General features: G+C 36.9%; 1 protein-coding gene across 2 annotated transcripts in view; it reads left to right on the top strand.

Moving 5' to 3' along the window:
• The window catches only part of HAPLN1 (hyaluronan and proteoglycan link protein 1), an 82,825-nt gene that overhangs the window by 39,679 nt on the left and 20,177 nt on the right, over positions 1–22,969 (top strand). The window contains exon 2 of one of the 2 annotated variants that reach the window (XM_003261564.3): positions 8,109–8,234. In XM_003261564.3, the coding sequence (XP_003261612.1) occupies positions 8,135–8,234 (100 nt within the window). In that variant the 5' untranslated portion in view covers positions 8,109–8,134. Of the gene's footprint in view, positions 1–8,021; positions 8,235–22,969 lie in introns of those variants that run through there. The other variant, XM_030800927.1, reaches the window with a different exon arrangement.

Raw genomic sequence — 22,969 nt, 5'->3', positions numbered from 1 at the left:
ATAATATGAAGAAGAGAGTTATTCTATATATTTCAAATGATGTATAGCCTGGGCAAATAGGAAGACCTCCTCTCTACAAAAAGTCAAAAAATTATCCTGGTGTGGTGTCATGTGCCTGTGGTCCCAGCTACTTGGCCAGCCGAGGTGGAAGAATCACTTGAGCCCCGGAGGTCGAGGTTGCAGTGAGACGTGATCTCACCACTGCACTCCAGCCTTGGTGACAGACAGACCTTGCCTCAAAAAATAATTAATTAATTAAAATAAAATTATGTAAAAAAGTAATTTTAAATGAGAGTTGTTTTGGTTTTGTCCATTTTTTATTTGTGCTTGATAAAAAACAATGAGATAGCAATCTAAGCTGTTGATAATTCCCAGAACATTCCTTTAGACTGTTTCAGACAAAATTATACATAATTGGTTACAAGGGGTCTTCTGATCGCTTTAAAATGCCTCCATTTAGGTTCCTTCTATTTAAATTCCAATTCACTAGGGAATAAGTCATGTATACCTTATACCTTTGTGGAGTTCTTAATTTAGTGCCAAATTCCTCGTCAATATTCAAAATTCATTTACTATTACTGATCATAATAATAAGTCATTCTATTTTATACATTAAGAAAATATTTTAAAGGTCTAATTTTATATTATTTAATACAATGCTTTGTTATTGATGTTACTCAGATTTTTGATCACAGAATCAAGAATGAGTGAATCTATAAAATGTCTTTCCTATATGAGTATGTCTAACAAGCATAGCCATTAAAGAGTATTTCTTATAAAGCCAATATACCATGGCAGCATTTGGCATATTAAACCACAAAGAAATTATGAGTTAGCCTAAGATGTGGCAGTACTGCTCATTTATATTCTGACAGATTTAATTGTCTTTTAATAATTGTTCATGAGGTGATTTTATTTTTGATGATCTTTATGTATAATGATAGAATATAGATGTTTTCTTCTGCAGCCTATAAAGGATGCATTTTTAATAGCATCACAACATAATATTCATATTGGTTGTCTAGTTTTTAGTGTTCTATGGTAAAATTATGATTTTAGGGCATAAAAAATAGGATCAGTTTTCCAGAGATAAACACAGGGGAAGATGAGGTTTATTTCCTTTTAATGTCACCATGATCATCAAAATGTATTGCTTAATATTTTTTTATTGACTTCCTCTACTATCTGGTCTGGAAACAGACTATTAATTATGGAACACATGCCCATAAAAACCTATATGAAATCTCACGTAACTGAAAAAATTTTTAGTAGATAGTGAGAATACCTACAGAAACATGCTAAATACTATCTATAGGTATTCCAGACTTTTAGTTACTCGGAGGCAAGAAATATGTGGTCCCTGCATTTATCAGTACATATATGTACTGCTTTCCCCATATACCCTAAATATTCGATTAAAGGCTGTGGATGTGAACATTATAAACACAAAATATGACATGTGCTTTTGCTCAGATAGGCCTTTTATATTTGTTTTAGAAAATCAATAAATAAACAAAACTACTGCAGAATCCACTTAAAAAGCTGGTATTGGAGAAGTCTAACCCCCATCTCAAGCATTATCTAAAGCAGGTTCTAAGGGGCCAGTGAGCAGCCTGAGCAAATGCACTTCGATGAGGTGAAAGGTTGCTGAGTTTGTCTCAATCCCTGTCAATATTGTCTGAGAGAGAGCTAGCAAAGAGCAACAGCCAAAAACAGTAAGTAAATTGAATTGCTACTTAAACAAGCATTATTGATATTATCCCTTTAAAAATCCATGAATTTCTTTGCTGATGAGGACAGTCCTAAAATGCAACATAAGTAGAATAGACGATCTGATATCTCCAGTAAGAAAAAATTAAATCATAATAATAACAACTAACATGGAGCTTGGACATTTGACGTCAACTCTTTTAATTGATAGATAAAAAATACTTGACCCTAAAGCAGTTGAATCACTTCTTCAAGGGTCACACAGCTAAAAAGTGGTAGATAAAGAAACGAAACTAAGTTCTACCTTTCCTCCATTGTACCCATTGCCATATTTCCCCATCTATCCAGGATAGCTCCAATTTACATGGTACTGTTTTCCTAGTATAGTTGTAAGTAGTTATCCTGCTTACTCTGTTCCTGGTTCGATGATAAATAACCCTATGACCATGTCAAATATCAAATAATGTAATAAATATGAAATACAGGGAAAAGAGAAAAGAATAAATTATGTAAGAGTGGGTGAGAAAGATTTGGAGGTGATGAATGGATAAATAAAAGCAAGAAAGTAAAACAGAGAAAGGTCAGAAAAAGAATAGAAATTTAGGGGAAAAACAGGATAGAAATAGGCTGATTTCAAAACATCGAGGAGGAAAGGGAATACAAATTATTCATAAATTTAAGAATGCAGGTTTCTGAGTCATGAGGATCCTAGGTTCAGCCTCCCATGTTTTATACGCGTGGTACAAATTCATGATTGAGATTTCTGAGATCTATAATTAGAAAAGAAACCACAAGTAAATTGTGGAAACATCTACAGCTAAGTGATACTCCAAAAACCAGTCATTTTAAATGATTTGCTCTAAATCTAAGCAGTTTGTATGTAAGTGGCTAAGGTATTCTTAGAGATTCCTTTAGCAGTAACTGCAGGCATTGGCAAGCCTAATAAATATTAAACTGAAATATATGTCCTTATATCACTCAAATATGGTGGTATATATTGCTCTCATAAAAAACTGAGAAGTCTATAGCTGACTTGCTCATTTCTGTTTCTGCCACTGAATCTTTTTCTCCATACCCTACCAAATCTTTGCAAGAAAAACTTGATATTAAACTCCATAACAAATATTGTTCTTAGAGAAGCCATGTCAAGAAATTCTTGGATCTGAGAATTGTAGTTCAGTATTCATTTTGTTGTGACATTTTATTTCTTCAAACTTAGAGGCAGTGTGCCAAATATTCACCATTTATTATTCATTTGCTAATTTTTTATTGCCCTTCCTCTTATTTTTGAGTGGCCTTTTCTTCCTCTTTATTTCACCTCTCTTACAATCCCCTTATATCTTCTTCCTGTTTTCTACTGCATTTCTACCCACTTTCCACCCTTCGATAATTGAGCCCATAAGGGCAGTCGTATTGGCTTCAGAGAAGGGCAGTGGGCCCAGAGTGATGCTTTGAGGGACCTGCACTGCCAGTCCTGCTGAAATCATCCGAAGTCCACAGCCAGTGTTAGATATTTCCAAGACCGTCAGTAAAATGACAACCATCCTAACCTTATAGAAAATGGTTAGGATGGCAAATAATCTTTTATAATGACAAATATATTGTTTAAATTGTTAACCATTTGTGGATGAGAATCTTTCTGATTATACATTTTTCACCTTAATTCTTATAAACGTAGCAACAATATAAAGAGTTTGTAAAATAAAAGGAAAATACCCATCTGCCTATTATGTTTAGAAAATAACTAATGTTATATGCATTCATTTCCAGTGTTTTAAAGTAACATTTTTAATTAAAACACACACACACACTGTAGATAAAAAGGAAAATGAGGAAAAGTAGAGAGAGGAAAAATGAACATAAGCATGGTGATATTTCCAAGAATTGGGAAGTCTCAGAAGTTCAAACCCACACCCAGAAGAAGAACGCCCAGTAATCTTAAAAACTTAGCCCAGTGGGTCTCAAATTTGAGCATGCATCAGGATCACTGAGGGGGAAGGAGACTGCTAAATACTGACGGCTGGGCCCCATCCCCCAGAGTTTCTGATTCAGTGTATCACAGTCCCAAGAATTTCCATCCTCTAGCAGTTTCCAAGTGCTGCTGGTACTGGGAAGTGACTTCTGAACTCATTCCAAATAGCAGATTTATGGGAGGATTTCATCTGTCTCTGAGATGGAGATGTCCTTGATTCACTATTTTTCTTACATTTGTCCATAACTATCAATCAAGTTTGAGACAGTCCTTCCCAATTTAATAACAATACCTTAGTGTTTGTGATTTGTATACTTGTCCAAGAATACTTTCAAACCAGGGAGACATTGTCATTATTTTTATTTTGTAGGTGAAGAAATTGGGACCTGATGTACTGGTTGTGAGACCTGGAATAGAGCTCACTTTTCTTCCTTCTGGTCTATGATTTTTCCTAGTTTGTCAGGTTGCCAAAGGATCAGGCCCAGGCTAAGGGAACAATAGGCTGCCCATGTCCAGACTGAAAGCTCACCATAGTGAAAACGTCTTGGCTGGACATCCAGTCCATGGCATCAGAAAAGCTTTTTAGCTGACTTGGTAGCTTGAACTTTCACAGAACTATGCAATATGACAAGGAAAATTCCAGCTTGCATGAAGCATTAAAGGAGTTGCAAGACTGGCTAGGAGAGAGTCGACAGCACTCGTCAGGGGACCCAGGACAATGATAATGGTAGTTGGGAATGCGTCTCTGGGGTCACACTGCCCAGACTACCAGTTCCTTGTTGTACATGCTGGGTACCTCACCACCCTAAGACTCCACTTCTAGAGCTGTAAAATATGTCTGACAACATACTTACCTCAATTGAGTTGTTCTGAGAAATAGCAGTTCAGAAATATGTAGTGTTAGCTCTCAAGGCACATGAAGTAGCACACATGCCTTTCACTTGGTTTGATCTCCCTATTATCTAATATGATAATGATAATGATAATGTAGTAGACACTTAAGAAATAGCAGTTGACCATCTTGGTATTAGACTGTTGATATTAGTATATCTGCATTTCTATCAAACTATTACTCGTTCACATTGGATAAGGTATATTGCTTCCAAATCGTGGTTCAATTATCAACAAAGCAGGACTGTAAAACTACATTCCTATCATCTGTCTTCGACTATGAACATAGACATTTCAGTTTGGATTCATCCTGAAGCTGGCTGCTCGAGCATTAATATTTGTAAGGCTGTGAAAAGAGACCTTCAATGTGTGAATTGCAGGTGAACTGAGAGCACTAATTCAGGAGTTGATAACAGCTGATTGTGGAAAAGTCTCCCCGATTGTCTAAATTTTAGCTCATATCAAAAACTGCAAATTTTCACCTAACATACCTAGACATTGAGAGGAGGCATGATTACAAAATGCAAATAAGCAGGACTCAGATTTATTTACTCACGTGACCACCTACTATGTCTGAGGTGTCCTTTTCTACTGGGACCAGCACTTAGACCCGTGGCACAGCCCTGGACCTCAATGACCTCAGTCTGGTGTGCAGCACCTTGTTTTATACAGCTTATTGCTCAGACACCTGAAGACCGTGACCCTAAAGTATACTTTTCTAGTTTCATGTCTACTGGTGAGACGGTTGTTGTGCTTACCAGAGTAACAAATATAATTTCCATTCTCACCTCCCTGGATTGCATTGAATCCAGCACAGGGTACTCCAAAGTATTCACTGATAGATGCCTCTAATCACAAATTACTGCAGATGTCCAATATACTTGAATTTTTCAAAGATGGTATGTATCTACTTTCTGTGTGTGTGTATCTCTGTGTATGTGTGCACACATGTGAACCACCAAGACTTTGTTCATGGTACCAGAGTGATATAATTAATGAGGCAGGGCAAATCATGTTAAGAAAAATACCACCTGACTGCGTTCTCAATATGTAAGTCTTGGGAAAAATGATTATATTCATATATAACACAAGTCAAAGTTTTAAGATCATAGTAGTTGTAAGTTAAAGAGCTTGAATTTTAAAAGGCAACAAAAGAAATAACAAATTAAATTTGCTTGAAGGCAAATACAGACTTTGCCACTTACTAGATGTGTGCCTTCCAGCAAGATTACTGTCTGTATCCCAAGAAATGGAAATATTTGTCTCACATTATTGTTCTAAGGAATCCACGAGCCATTGCAGACAAAATGCTGCTTATAGTGCTGGCAAACAGTAGACATTCCATGAAAGGTGTTTTTATCGTTGTTTATTCCCCATACTCCGTCACAAGCACTCAAGATGTTTGCAATTTTAAATTAGGTTGTTGGATAGTCAGTCTTTTAATACATTGGAATGAATCCTTAGCAGTATAATTTTAAATACTATGGTATGGAATTAAAGGAGATATATAGATAGATGTGTCATATATTTTTAATATGAATGAAATTCAAGATGGCGGCAGTGGTAGGATGCACAACTCTAACCTAGTGTGTGTATCATATACAGCTCCCTATAATTACACTATACATGACCACACTAATGTGAACATTAATTTAGCAAACTCTCCACTTTTGCTCACCTTGACTCCTCATCTAGAATGTCTCCTGTGTTTGATTGTTAAATTATACACCTTCTTTATACTCTCTCCTCCACAGCGCCCCTTCTCTGTTTCCTGTAAACAAGCAGAGAGCACATCACAACTCTGGTACTGTTTGCCTGTTGTTTCATATTTGTGTTTACAGTTATTTCAATTATATTCCAAATTCCAAAAGGCCACCTTTATATTTGTTCACCCAAAGCACAATCTGAAAATAGGTAATATTTTCAACTGTAATTTTGTGGACAAAAGTTAGTGACTACAAACAACCAACAACAACAACAAAAATAAACATTTCAAAAAAGTTCTTAGAGGAACAAGGAAGTGAACTTCTGAAAATAAGACTCGTAAATCGGGTAGAATTTTGAAGCTAACATTCTTGGTTTCCTTGACAAATAAATTTCGCAATTTGTTTGCTTATCTACCATCTTCTTTATGTGATATAATGAAGAAAAAGAAAAGATCTAAAGCAAACGTGAAAGACTAAAGCCATCAGCATCACAGTAGTGCAAATCTTCACAGGGGAAAATGCAGAGACGTGTTTCAGTCTCAGAAGAGACTTGGGGACCTTCTGTGAATAAGTGAATTAGGTTCTGGAGTAGAGGCTCTCCTACAAGGACCTCCAGGAACAGGCTCAGAGCTCTTTAATAAGTATCCCAGGGCGTCAGGCTTTCTTGGAAAAAACAAATTAGTGTGAGAAGCCAGTACTGTGCAATTTCAGTTTTAAAAATAGCCAGTATTGTCAAGGCTGCTGTGTGCATGAGAGAAAAAGAAGGTCCTTTTTAATTCTCGTGTCAGCTTCCACATTAAAACCGAGAAGCTCCACTGAAATCCTTGCCTGGCAAATACTGCAAAAGTTATAAGGTTCATATCACTTAGAATCACTTTTGGTTCTTCCAATGATAAACTTTTGGGAGGGAAGAGGTTATGTCCCCTTTTATCACATCGGTCATTCAATAAAGGACAGGCAAGTGATGGCTCTGCCTTTTTCACTTAGGACCAGATCTGTGCCTTCCTGTCTGTTTCAGCTTTTCATTTGCCTAATTGCCCTGGGAGGCTGGCAGGGACGTTCCCTGCAGCCGTGGCTCCGCTGACTGCAGAGACCCTACCTGGCACTCTTAGTTGGTGCGTCAGCATTTCAGGTTGAAATGAATGAAAAATCAATCAGGATGACTGCAGTGGTAGCGTGCACAACTCTAACCTAGTTTGTTCATAATTTTCAACTATTCACAGTAGACCCAAGCAGTATTTAAGATGGTAAGTGAATCTGTAACAAATGTGCTGCTTCTTCTTAATCGGGCACTTTTTTTTTGTCCTCTTTTCTATTTGGAACAAGCAAGTCTAACCTTCTTAGGAAGCCACATGCAAAATGAATGATGATGTCACGTTTCATGCAAATATTATTTGCCCTGGCTTTAGATTCAGTTTCTAATTAGACCAAGTGATAAATATTCATGTAGAGACATAACACATTGCTGTTTTATTAACTTATGTCGCAAATTCAGAGGCTTACATTTAGCGTTTATGTTTTTGCCACATCTCTTTGTTACTTGCTGTAATTCTCTGTATCAAAACTACAGTGTTTTAAATTTCTAGATTCACAATTCTGCAAAGATAGAGTTAAACACTATTTGGACTCTGGCTACATGATGGTAGCAGGAATTGTTCAAAGCTGCCGTCTTCAGCTCTTAAAGGCAGCTACAGTAACTTTCTGAACAGATTGGGTTAAATATTTTTACAGACCCATTCTATGATGATAAGGCGGTAATAAGTTGTGCAGTGCAACACTCCAAAAGGTTCCAAATCTCACAAGCCTCTTTGTATGTGATGCTCTCACAGTGAAGAAGATTCTTTGGGCTATAAAGATGAAGAGTCTACTTCTTCTGGTGCTGATTTCAATCTGCTGGGCTGATCATCTTTCAGACAACTATACTCTGGATCATGACAGAGTTATTCACATCCAAGGTAAGGAAACAGCTTCTCTTATCAAAGCCTAATTAATTTTAAGTTACTTAGAGTTGAGATGCTGGGCTAATGTTTCTTAATTTTAGTTCTGCTGCACTGACTTTTTCTTTCCCTTTCTGCTAATTGGTGAAAGTGTTCCCTGGCTTTTGAACACTATTGCATTACAGTAGAGTTAAGAATTGGGGACAATTAAAGTTGAGTAGCTTAAGAATGTCCAGCTGCAATGAGTTGGTGTAATCGTTCAAGGCTGTTAAGTGCAGTTGCTATCTTCAAGTAAAATGGAGGGCATAAAGTTCATTTAAATGCAAGTCAGAGAGAGAAAATAGGAAGTAAAACTTAGGATATAAGGTCATTCTGTTAGAGTAACTGTTTAATCATGAAGAGAAACAATATAAATAAAATGAAAATTAGACAAGCTATTGTCCAGGAAAAAGCAGTTTACCCTATTATAATCTGCTTCAGTTAAACTTTAGCTGCTATAGACCAATACATTGCCCCTGCACATTTCTGTTCAGCTCAGCTGAATCGTAAGCCTGAGAGCTGTAGCAAGATTTGAGGCTGCAGTACAATGCAGCTATTTCCTCAGTCCCAGCTTCAGATGAGGGACATCCTGCATTAAGAAAGCTGAGACTTATGCAATAAGAGGAACAGTTCTTTCCTTGCCCTTGGATGCTGAATAATTAAAAAAGGAATTATAGAACTTAACAGTTTCAGCAGATGATGATAATTTTAGATAAACTCCATTGGGGTACCAGAGGCATGATAAGTTTGCTAAGAGACATAAAACTCTAAGTTACATCTTCAAGGTCAAAAGCGTAGCCTCAGTAAACTGCATTCACTGTGAAAAGTATGACTTGTGAAGGTCAAATGATAGTGTAAATCTGTCTAGAAATATTTTCCTGTACGTATTATGACTACCAAAATAGAATTCTGAATTTGTCTATGTCTAGCTATTTTAGACACATCTCCTTTAGTTTTGTTTGCTTGCAACAGCTTTATTTTTTTCTCTGTTGAACTGAGAAAAGAAATTGTAATCATGCATTTTACTCTGCAAGCTGCTGACTCAGCTGTTTCTGTAATATATAGTAGAATCAGAGCTGTTTCCCAAAGACCATATGATATTTACACATAGAGATTTCTAATGAGGAATAATACCCTTTTACCTTCTAGTGACAGAATTCTAGTGACAGAATTCAATTCAGCCAAAATAGTAATACCTAGTTGTTATTAATAATACCAGTTTTATATCCAATGCAATAGAAACTTAAGCCACGGTTCCAAGTGATTAGATGACAGATACCAAATTTGTATTATGAATTGTGTACAAACCATTTAATGAAAGTTGCACTCAGAGTATGAGAGTAGTATTTTAAAAATGTACTAACATTTGAAAAATTACTCCTATAAGTCAGACTCAAGTTATCTCAGGAAGGAAAACTTCTGTTACTTCAGCCTTTCCATTCCCATCTGCTCTGCTGAAACTTAGTGCAAGGAGATTTCTGATCCAGAGTATCAGGATTATCCAGATTATTTGCATACACTGTCCACATTTTTAAAAAGGCTTGATAGTCCACTTCATTTTAATTGTAAATTCATATTCTTAGAAAGTGCAGGCTTGCCTCGAAGAGTTGCTAAAGAGCTTTCAAGTAATAGAACTATATTTGGCTTGCGGAAATTTAATGCTGTAATGTAATTTGGGTCATAGGATTATGATGTTATGCCCATAAACCAAATACCTGTTCTCATTAATTTTTTCCTAACAATTTTTTTTGTGATAACATTCAGATTGAATTTTCAAATCCCATAGTCCTTCAGAGAAACTGCTTCCAAGTGACCTTCCATAATTCCAGTTGTTTTTTTACAATGCAAAAATAAATCAGATAGCACAAGAATCAACAAAGCAGATTACTTACTTGCTTCGTTACTTACTTGAAATACTGCATATTTTCTTAAATTTAAAACTTTTATTTACCAAACGTAGCCCAGAAGGAATTTTAGGGAGCTGAAATCCTCACAAATTTTTCGAAGAATTTAGTCAGATGATTAAATTAGCTATCTCAATCTCAGATTCTTGAATGGTACTGATAAGCAGTATGAGCTTCTGTTAGTGACAGAAAATAGTTGAAAATTCACGTTGCTGTAAAAACGTCATTACTCCCTCCCATTTTTTATTAAATTTCTATTTTTGTACTCCAAGTTCCCAAGGTCTGAACAATATTGGGAAAATTGTGCAGATCAGCCTCAAATTTTTGTTGGCTGCCTTGATGCAGATGCTCAACATTTTAATGATACATTTTTGAGTTCCATGTGTATGGGTTAGCTAATTGTTTTTCTGAAGGCCTCCTCATAGTTTTGTTGTGGGAGGTTTTATAGAGATATAGACACACCCAAAAAAGTTTAATCTGGATATTAAAAAAAAAGAAAACCGGGCACAGTGGCTCACACCTGTAATCCCAGCACTTTGGGAGGCCGAGGCGGGTGGATCACGAGGTCAGGGGTTTGAGACCAGCCTGACCAACATGGTGAAACCCCGCCTCTACTAAAAATATAAAAATTAGCTGGGCGTGGTGGCGGGCGCCTGTAATCCCAGCTACTCAGGAGGCTGAGGCAGGAGAATTGCCTGAATCCGGGAAGCGGAGTTTACAGCGAGCCGAGATCGTGCCACTGCACTCCAGCCTGGGCAACAGAGCGAGACTCCATCACAAAAAAAAAAAAAAGGATAAAAAGGCAGATGGCCAGGAAAGAAAACAGCAAGTGTAGACCCCTTTGCAAGGTGTTTCTAGTGAAACAAATTTCTCCGGTAATGAAAAAGAAACCTCTCCCGGCTTCCATGGAAAAAGACTTAGCTTTAGATAAAAATTTCACATGTACTAATCCATTTCCTTTAATTTTTCATTGAAATAATTTGATCATACAGGAAAGCAAACTTCATTTGTCCACAAAATCTACTAAAATATGCAATCAAGATATTAGCTTGTATATAACTTACTGTCCTCAATGTAGGCAATAGTTATTTTCTCAAATACTTCTACAGGAAGAGGGGCCACTGTTAATATCCTTTCTATACACTAAACTAATGGATTTTGTTCCTCATGTCACAATGTGGCTACTTTACTTTACTTTTAAATCCTTTGAAACTTGAGACCAGTAGGAAGAGTTTTATATGGAGTATCAAATCACACGGAAAGAATAATATTTATAATATTTGTATCAGGTCCAAAAACTTTTGTGTAGCCTTTCAACTACCAGTAGAATTTTAGAGATGATGAATACACTCTTTAAAATATAACTTTTTAGAAGACATTTACAGATGACAGAGAAATTTTATGATTTTTTGCCTATTAACCAATATACAAAGCAAAATAGATGAAGACGTAACTGCTTGACCTTATCAAGGTCAGAGTCAGTGCTTCCTGCGTTTGGTGTTCAAGCAGAGGTCTTCTGATGACAAGTTTCAGTCTTTCCTGTAATGCCACTAACTGGCTTAGACCTTGGAAAATTTACTTAATCTCTCCAAATCCCAGTTACCCCATCTGTAAAATCGGGCCTAATGCCTGCTTATTCCATAGAGCTTTGTGAGAATTAAATGAGATAATATGTGGAAAGTGCTTAGTACAGTGCCTGGTTCCCAAGAGCTGATACTTCTCCAGGTGGTTGTTATCATTTTGTTCATTGCTTCCTCCCTGTTATGGAAAATTGATTTTTAAATAGAAAACAGACCACAAATACTGGTCAAAAAAATTCATGCTTTTCAAAGCACATTTGTTAACAGAATATATCATCACCTTAGTTCTAATAAAGTAAACATTTTATAAGTTCTTTTCTTTGCCTTCTTTAATTTCACAATTTAAAATGTCCCCATTCATATGATTATGTCAATTTTAATTTTTTTTTTTTGAGATGGAGTCTTGCTCTGTCGCCCAGGCTGGAGTACAATGGCTCAATCTTGGCTCACTGCAACCTCTGCCTCCCAGGTTCAAGCAATTCTCCTACCTCAGCCTCCTAAGTAGCTGGGATTACAGGTGCCTGCCACCGTGCCCTGCTACTTTTTGTATTTTTAGTAGCAACGGGGTTTTGCAATGTTGGCCAGGCTGGTAATTCCTGACCTCAGGTGATCAGCCCACATCAGCCTCCCAAAGTGTTAGAATTACAGGTGTGAGCCACCACGCCCAGCCTCCCCAGTCACATTAAATATTATCTGACCATTTTTACTTCCCTGGTAGAAACTCAAGTTTTCCAAACATAAGTAATATTTTCCCTTAATGTATTTACTATGTGAGCACAGATCCACTACTTTAAATTTTTGTACGGCAGAACAAGAGGAAATCCCAGAAATGAAAACTGTGTCCTATTTAATAAGTAAAAGTAATTGTCACTTTTGTCAACAAATAAAACAAGTAGATTTGCTTAAATAAGGAATTGCCAGAAGTTTATGTCTGTAAGTAGAAAAAAATAAAGTCTATCCAGAACCGCTGGCAGAAGTACACACTCCTCTCTCAGCTTCACTGTTCCTCTTTCTGCTGTGTGTCCTGAACCTGCCTTCCCTTCTTCAAATCTGGTTCAGTCCTCACACGGACTTCCTGCTAACATGCCTCCCTCCCTCATCAGATTGTCTCTCAGCTTTGTAACTGACTCCAACTATAGAACAGTGCCAGGCACAAAGTAGGTGCTTAATACATGTTTGTTGAATAAGTGAGTGAACAAATGAATGATGAATGTAATGATATACTTCTAAATTGTCACTACCATAATGAGCATTTGTTAAATGCTGTGACATCGCTGGCATTTAGCAGCACGTGACACATTGTGTGCACTTAATGAACATTAGCTAGATGACTGCTTTCACTCCGTAATGTTGGCATCAGCTAAACCATAGTTCACACAATTTAAGAACTTAAAAGGACTTTGGTAGCGATTGTCTAGACCAATCTTCCAATCCACGAATGAAGAAATCAAGACTCAGAGCTTTGCATTGCTTGTCCCAGGCTACCTGGCAGATAAAAGTCCGTTTTTCTGGTTAACCCCTTCCTTTTCTTCAAATCTGGGCTCATTTCTCACCTTTTTAATGAAGTCATCCTGACTACTGCAATCTGTCCCCCCCGGTATCCTAATCTCTCTCACCCTTCTTTTCTTTCTCTCTGTAGCACTGGCTGTGTACTCTACTTATTTTTATGTAATTGTTTGTCATCTGTCTCTACCACAAGAATATTGAACAGCTTCACGAAGGCAGGAATCTTTGTGTGATGCATCCCAGTCACATAAACCCAACAACTGGCACATAATAGGTGATCAATACATGTTTGCTAAATAAATCCAGGACCAAAATCCAGTTATTTTTTCTAATCAAGTTTTGGTTCAGCCTTTCCAAATCCCAGGGAAATATTTTCAATTCATGGAATGAGAAGCAGCAGATGAACAAGAGAATTATGAATTTGGGTTGCAAATTTTGTCTGGTCTTGTCCATGGCTCCCACATAACATGCAGCATCTGATACTCCATGAGAGTCCGCCAAAGACAGGTTGCAGCAATCTTCCTCATGCATGTATGCAGCTTTGAAGAGTATTGGATTTACATTTGGTCACTGCAATGTTATCCTGTTCCTTATGTGATAACTGCAGAGTTGGGATTTGGTGGTACAGAATGTATCACAAGGAGTGGGTGAATTTAATAATGTATGATCACAAACCATCTACAGAGCCAAAGTTTAATGGGAGAACTGGATACATGTTACTCTGTCTTAATTTTCTCTCTCCCACCTAAAACTTATTTAAACTATCTGAGTCTGTTTGGAAAAATTAAATCAATTCATTTTTGTCTTTTTGAGGCAGAATATCTTATTTGCAGCCACCAATGCAAAATCTACAAATACCAAGAAAAATATCTACAAATATTTTATAAATCACAGCTGGAAATATACTTATATATATAGTTAATAATTCTGTCTAAAAACTAATAGCTATAAAATATCAGAGAATTCCATCATGGAATTATAAAAATTAGCACATCATCCATATTAGATGACTAAATCTTAAATTTCTTATCAATTTACCAGAGGGCATGAAACCAAAAATGATAATAAGAACATACAGCATTAAACATAGGCTTGCCATTTGATCAAACTTAGAATATCACCATATTAATATAATAAATGAGCTCAAAAGTAAAGAACAAAAGTATATATGTAGGAATATACATACATATGTAAAAATACTCATATATTGCACCCATGCATATACACCTATAGACAACTTATTTATTCAACAAATGTGTTAGGTGCTTATGTAGAGGCATTAGGGATATGATGACAAAACATACAGTCTCTGCATTCAACAGTTTATAGTCTAGTGAGAGAGACAGTCATTACTAAGAATAAAGAGCTATTAATCATGGTAACAGAAATATATATTTTCTTACCAACTTTTCTTCTGTCAGTAGGCATAATTGCTAGCCCATGTCCTAGTCTTCTTTGTATTTGTGTGTCCTTTTGAGAAAACAGAATTCAGCCATTTGCTGAACATTGGCCACCTCCACGCAAAACACTGGGTTATTCTCCGTGGAAATATAAACCATCTCCTCAGTGTGCTTACTGACATTATTATCAAGGCAACAAGCAAGCAAGAAAAAATACAATAAGTGTTAAATCAAGGTGGAAATGTAGAGAAAAGAGTAAGTAGTTACCAAACTAAAAGAGCTTACTATTTAGAACTTTGAACCATATCCATTAAATTTTTAATCACTTAATAGAGCTGAACTCATAAAATACATCTTAAGAATATTTCTAAACTTGATATTGAAAAATCTAGAATGCTGAATTCTATGCTTTTCTGTGAACTATTAAAACAATACAGTTCTATAATATTTCCAGGTATAAAAGCTTATGTTGAATAATCTTTGCAGGTAGTGACAAATCCATATTAAACAGACATTGCTTTCTCTGTTTTATCCTTTGTGCTGAAATCAGCATAGTATGTGTGAAGCCAGTGATTGTCTGGAAACTCTCCTAAATACCAAGAAAACCCTATTAAATAGTGACGCCTTTCTTTTTGGTTGCAGCTCTGCAAGAACCTTGACTCAGCTAAAGCACTAACTATCGCTTAATGGCTTAGTGTTACAGTGATTTCAACATGATGATTCTCTGATTTTACCAAATATAAAGAAATAATGGCTTTAGATTTCTTTATTGATTATGCTCTTTAAGTGGAAAGTGGAAAATTACCATTTTAGAAGAGTCTTTTGGAATACAAACACCAAAATGCTAAGAAATTAAAATATTCAATCATGAGGTTATCAAACTAATAGTATCTAGGGAGGAAATGAAATCTTTTTTAAAGCAATATTCTTATTTCAAAATGAAAACATTAAAAACATAGGAAATTATTTGAAATAAAATTACTTCAAAAATATTTTGTGTATTTTGTGTTGCCACAATACACTAGCCCTAGACTTGTCTGCCTTCAAGAATGATTATCAAGTAGTCAGTACAAACGGTATCATTTTAATCTTGGTTTAATTCAACATGTTGGTTACCTGACTTCACTGTTAGTCAGTGATTAGTCACCATGTCTAAGGTGTGAGGAATAATATTTACATGCTCAGGGATTGTGCTGTGGAGTATACTGAACCAAATAAATTAAATAAGAATTCTCTCTACCTTTTCCAAACACTGTCGACTCAAAAGAAAAACAGACATTTTGGATTTAGAAAATCCAGAAAGGCCATAATCCATCATGTATAAAACGAATGAAGTATGTTAGAACAAGAAGCATTTTACTACAGTCAAGTATGGAGATTAGGTAAAAAAGTAGGAACAAAGGAGAGTCCTATCTTATTTCTAAAGAGGGATTGAAAGTTTAAAATAAAAACGCCTTTGAAAACATACCCTTGAAGGGAGGAGATTTCCACTTCCAGCTGATTCTATTTGAAATGCTGCTTCCCTCCCTGCTTTAGCTTGTTCCTGGAAAGCATTGGAAATTATATTTGTCTTTTTGGCTCAGAGTTACTGAAGGGTAGAGAAAGAGCAGGTGAAAGGAAAGACATGTAAGTCAAAGATATGTATAATGTAGCCTTATACGTTACAAGATACATGACACAAATATATTTTCTTTCTAGATGACTATATTTGTTCAGAATGATTTCACGATTATCTATGACTAATAATATTGCTAGCAAAAAATAATGAACACTTTTATACAAGGCTTTTTATTCTCTATCTTTTTTTTTTCTTTTTGGTTTTTTCAGCACAGAAAGGTAAATTATAAAGTTTTAAATTTTCAAATTTTCTTCTCCAGTATTATACGGGTTATGAACAATTCTTACTTTCTCTTGAAAAGTGTTGTCAATTATGCTGTCAGGCTTTAAAACTCCAAAAATCTGCATATGATTATTTTTATATCCTCATTTTGCTTTGTCTTTTATCACAGTCATTAACAAAGGGTCTTAATTAAGAGCTTAAAGTACCAAAGTACTGAAAAGCTGATTAGATAGTTAATGCTTCATTTAAATGTTTCCGTATAAACAGAATACCTTATTCTAAAAGATGCATATAGTAACAGCATTTTATAGACCTCCCACAATATATTAAAATCAAAGTGTGTTCCAAAATAAAGCTTCTTGAACTTCGGCCTTTTTTCTTATAACTCATTATTTGGCTTATGTACATAATTGAATAAATAAATGAAAGCAAATATACATATAAATAATAAATATAAAACTTTTTTTTGGAAGACACGGTGGCTCACATCTATAAGCCTAGCACTTTGGGAGGCCAAGGGGAGCAGATCATTTGAGGTCAGGAGTTTAAGACCAGCCTGGCCAACATGGTGAAACCCTGTCTCTACTAAAAATACAAAAATTAGCCAGATCTGGTGTCTCATGTCTGTAGTCCCAGCTGCTTGGAAGGCTGAAGCAGGAAAATCGCTTGAACCCGGGAGGAGGAGATTGCGGTGAGCCGATATTGCGCCACTGCACTCCAGCCTGGGTGATAGAGTGAGACTAGGGCTCAAAAAAAAAAAAAAGTTTTTAAGGGAAAAAAGGTTGTGAGAGAGCACTGAGGGGGCAGTGGGCTCAATGGCATTCGTTCGCCATTGAGGACAAGTATGGGAGGTGCCCTCTAAGCAAGGACATCAAGCTGAGATCTGAATAATGAGTGGGAGACAGTCACATAGAAAACCAGAGGCAGAGCATTCCAGGGAGAAAAAGTAGAAAATGCAAATTCTCTGAGATTAGTGTAGGCTTAATGGTTTCAAACCGAAAGGAGCCCAAGAGACTGCAGCCTGTCAGAGGGGAGGTTGTGCTTTCAGAGAGTAGGCAGGAGGCAGACCACAGTACTTTATAAGTGGTCCAGAGTACAGAGTTCAGACTTTATTCCAAAATCTTTTGAAAATGTTTAAAAGGTTTGTTTGAGCAAGGGGTGACATAATATGATTTACATTTATAAAAGACCATGTGAATAATGGGTTATGGTGGGCCAAGAGTAAAGGTGAGGCTACCTTTTAGGAGGATCTTGAAAGTTCAGGTGAGAAATCATGGTGGCAGGGACCAGGATGGTAGCAGTAGAAAAGGATGGAGATGAACCAATTTGGAAAAAAAAAAAAAAAGTGAAGGAAGAAATGGCAGCAGTTACTGATAGATTGGATGTAGGAATTAAGGGAAACAGACACATCAAGCTCAGCTGCTAGAGTTTGGCATGAACCAAAGGATGGATGATGGAGGCATAAACTAAATTGAGAAAGACTGGGAGAACAGATTTGGGTGAGGGAGGAGGGACTCAAGTTAGTTATTTGTCATTCAATATAGGACCAACAGGAAGATGGGTTTACTAGTTTCATGCTCAGGAAGAAGTATAATGCAAGAATGTTTTGGAATCATCAGCGCATAAGTGGTATTTATAACTATGGGACCAGATGAGATCACCTGGGGAGGGGAGATATGCAGATAAAGGGAAGGAGATGGACCTGGTATGAGTTTTGAAGACCCTCAATACCGACAGGTGGGATAAAGGAAAATGCAGAGGGCACATATTCACTTCCCAGAGTCTGAACCTTGATCACTGATGTGTGGAATTACTTTTCTCATATGATTTTTTAAAAATTTAATTTAGTTGCAAGCATTTGGATATAGGAGATTTTTGCATTAAAAATGCATTTCTAGCCTCTGTTGAAAAATCCAAAGGCCTGCTATTTTTCAGCCTTCATCCTCATAAGATAGCATCACTGGGAACCTTTATCTGCTGCCTGTTTAGAACGGGGCCTGTGCTCCCCACAATACGTACAGTCTTTTCCACTCCTTATCATCCTCATCATGTCCAGGTACTCTCTTCACTCCCCTCAGCCTTGCCCACATGGGCATTTGTGTTTGACTTACCTTTTGTTTTGTTTCAGCACTAAACTTATTACCTGACCCATTGTAGGCTATTGATTCATGTTTACTAGGTAAAAAAGTCAAAAATCAAAGTTCCTTTTGATCCTCTATTGCCTCTAGGATTGACTCCTGTGATGGGATTATTTTGATGTCTTCTTTACTAAGTGAAGACATTAGCCTTATCAGTATATACAACCAACAGTGTCATTCTACAGATTACAAATTACTTAACCTCACACTTCACCACAAAGTGGAAGTGGTCTGAGCGGAGACAAGTAGAGTTGAGCTCTATGCCTTTACCACATCAAGGCATATTTCCAATAATTAAGGAGTGGTAGATAATTACAGCCTAATGAAGATGAATGACTCATGCTAATGTTTTTGTTTCCCCATATCCTTTGAAACAAACCTCTAATATAGTTAAAATCCTAGAGAGTATATAGTCCATGTTTATATTAAGAATGTCACTCAACATATTAGTAAAATATTCTAATTTTATTTCATTTTCTTGTGTTCTTTAATCACTCTATAATTATGATAACCTGGTTTGTGTTTTCTAGGTCTAAAACATAAGAATTAAATGCTAGTTATTTATCCATAAATCTTTGATAACACAGATAAATTTAAATTCTGAAAATTATTAACCAGAGCAGACAACTCTAAGTTGACAAAGATACTAAGATTATTTTTACATCTATAACAAGTTACATCAGAATTAAGATTGATAATAATAGTAATAAATTAATATTAACATTTAAAATCACTTACTATGTGTATTTCTCATAAAAAGTTCATTACCTGGGTCATCTCATTAAGCACTCAACATATGATGGTATAAAGATGGTTAACCAGCTGGGCATGGTGGTTCACGCCTGCAATTCCAGCACTTTGGGAGGCTGAGGGGGGCAGATCACCTGAGGCCAGGAGTTCAAGACCAGCCTGGCCAACATGGCGGAACCCCATCTCTACTAAAAATACAAACATTAACCAGACGTGGTGGCGGGTGCCTATAATCCCAGCTAAAAGATGGTTAACTTCCGAAATTGAGAGAGGTTACATAGCTTGTCCCAGGTCACATGGTTGTTAGGTGGTTAGGATGAGATTAAACTCAGGCAGGTTGGCTCTTGTGCTCCAAACCCATACATGAACACACAGCAACATCAAAGCCTTTTCATGGCATCTTTTGCATGACGCAATAGGTAAAAATGGTCCCCATCTTATTCCATTCAATTTATATAACTACATTTCAGAAGAAATAAAATCACTAAGAAAAATAAAGTTTGGTCTTGGGCTTTAGAGAAGCTTTTCTGGGCCAGGAGCGGTGGCTCACACCTGTAATCCCAACACTTTGGGAGGCCGAGGCGGGCGGATCACGAGGTCAGGGATCGAGACCATCCTGGTTAACACGGTGAAACCCCGTCTCTACTAAAAATACAAAAAAATTAGCCAGGCGGGGTGGCAGACGCCTGTAGTCCCAGCTACTTGGGAGGCTGAGTCAGGACAATGGCATAAACCCGGGAGGCGGAGCTTGCAGTGAGCAGAGATCACGCCACTGCACTCCAGCCTGCGCAACAGAGCAGGACTCCGTCTCAAAAAAAAAAAAAAAAATAGCTTTTCTCACAGGCCACCATTGTGATTCTTAACAGGGGTAAGAGGAGCAAGGAATGGATGGCAACTGAAAATATACACATTCCACATCCACCCCAAATACAAACTGTCTGAAACTACCAAGGAAATAAAGGAAGGGGCAGACAGGAATTGAATGCTATAGATATAGGTAGATACAAATGTAGATATAGATGGATAGATATAGGCACAGGTATAGATATAGATGATATAGATATAGATGACAAAGACATAGGCATAGGTGGAAAGATAGTGATAAGTTTGTTTAAAAAGGCTTCTAAAATGGTAGTCCTGAAATGCACTCTTGTCTTGCTAAGAACCACTAGATTAGGCATCCTCAAGAGTTGATGAGATGTAAATTTCTCAGGAACCAATACTTTCTAGGAACTGCCTTCTGGAAGAGCACAGTAAAGAAGACAGTGTAGAAGATAGAAGCTGTTTTGTACACCAGGCACACTTTGGACATGTAAATATTTGCTAGTAAGAGTCAGCATGAGCTGGGCACTCACTGTAGGCCAGGCACCAAGCTAAGTTCTCAATGTGAATTACTTCCTTTAACCTTCACAAGAACCCAGGGATGAAGATGACTTACTTTCATTCACTGATGAGGAAACTGAGGTACAGAAAGGTTAAGTGATGCAATGAAAGAGATATAGTCCATATGCTTAACTAATACTCTATAACTGCTAAGAAAAGAAAAGAAATAATGAATATGGAAAGTCAGAAGCCACAAAGAACTTTATCAACAGAACAGAGCTAAACTTCCTCCTCACACTTTACTTCTTCCTGCTAGAAAAAAAAGATTAAGAAAAGAGAATTAAGAGGAGACAGAATATTTATCAGGATATTATCAGAGTTTCTGGTGTACATCTCAGAACAGTGATTTTTAAACTATGTTCAGTTGACTTCCTAGAGCTCCTTGGGGCCTCGTGATGCCCATCTCAAGCAGAGAGGCTCACATTTATAAGATTACATGGAAAAGGTTTGTCTTAGATATCCTTTGCGGGGGCAAGGAATTCACTGTTCTTGAAAAACTTTTTTTAAACATTGCCATAGATAAACCTCCAGGCTCCAAAATAGTGATAGAATTTATCTTCATTTTTTACTATGAAGCATGGATATGATCATAACATAGTACCCATTCATGATCAGCATCACTCAAAACAATACTATACTTTGGTATTGAGCAGTTTCCCATCACATAATCCATTTAGCTCTAAGGAAAGAGAAAATGATGGATTTGGTCAATACCTACAAGAATGCTTCATAGCATATCACATGTGATAATGCAGATCTCAACAGGAAGGCAAAACATGCCGTTTGAGAAATTATAAAAACACAATTTAGCTGTAGATTGATAGGGAAGAGCAGAGCATGAAGACTATACAGTGGGTGCAGAGAAGGTAGCCCCTGGCAGGGTTGGGAAGTGGGCTGGATGGGAGGAGTATGATCTCGTAGCCTGTGAGACCAAAAGGCAGGTCACAGAGGATGAAAAACAGCACCAATCACTTTATATCAAAGAGCGATCTCCACTTATCCTATTTTCAGCATTAGGTTTTTTTCCTTTATGGTTCAAAACTAGACAACAATTACTATCTTTGGCAATAGTATCTTTAAAAAATACGGAAATGTGATACCATGTATTTCATGTTTTAAATACACGTTTAAAGATAACATGTTTAGTAACACAGCAATAGGTATACTGAGAAAATATAATCCTTCAATGATAATAATATAGTATAATTACAGCTACCAGCTTCTTGTGTAGAGAGACTCTAGACAAAGGGTTTTCGTCTATTTGTTAAATTCCCTCAACTTCTACGTTTATTTTTATAAGATTTTTATTTAGTTTATGCATGGGTGGTACATTCACATGGTTTAAAATTTTTTAAATATGGAAGTGTACATGCGAAAATCTCCCAAGCCTTCCTCTACTCACTTTTCCTCTCAGCTTCTCATAGTCTACCAAGGCTGTTAGTTTCTTGTGAATCCTTTCAGATATACTTTATGTCAAACTACACTACAAAAACTTTTGAATTCTCACAAATGGTAAGAAGCACACATACTCCTTTGTATCTTCAGGTCAACGTTTAAACTTGCAGGTGAAAGCAGAGATGTGACAGAGAAAAATTCCAGTTTTTTTTGTGTTTTTTTTAAGACGCAGTCTTGCTCTGTCACCCAGTCTGGAGTGCAGTGGTGCCATCTTGGCTCACTGCAACCTCCGCCTCCCAGATTCAAGCGATTCTCCTGCCTTGGCCTCCCAAGTAGCTGGGATTACAGGTGCACACCATCATGCCTGGCTAATTTTTGTATTTTTAGTAGAGACGGGGTTTCACCATGTTGGCCAGGCTGGTCTCAAACACCTGACCTCAGGTGATCCACCTACCTCTGCCTCCCAAAGTGCCGGGATTACAGGCGTGAGCCACTGCACCCAGCTCCAGGTTTCAAATTCAAATCAAGTAGGTGAGGGCACAAGGCAAGAATGAGATCATTTTTCTACTACCTTCCTTACTGTCTTCCCTTCTAGAGACTCAAGATCCTCTGCATTCAAGAATAGCTGGGGAAGCAAGCTAAAACTTGGTCTCTGATAAAAGTAATGAACTCTTTGAAAGAACAGTAAAGGCTGGATGCGAAGGGAAAGGGTCAGCATGGATGGGGGTGGGCATCTGGAAAGGTTTCTGATGCGATCTGATTAGACACATTAGAATCATGACCAAAAGATAGGTTCCTCTGACTCCAGATGAGCAGTT

The sequence above is a fragment of the Nomascus leucogenys genome, chromosome 2 (assembly GCF_006542625.1).
Source record: "Nomascus leucogenys isolate Asia chromosome 2, Asia_NLE_v1, whole genome shotgun sequence".
Classification (NCBI taxonomy): domain Eukaryota; kingdom Metazoa; phylum Chordata; class Mammalia; order Primates; family Hylobatidae; genus Nomascus; species Nomascus leucogenys.
Note: the sequence above shows the minus strand (reverse complement) of the source record. Positions and strands in the feature narration are given on the sequence as shown.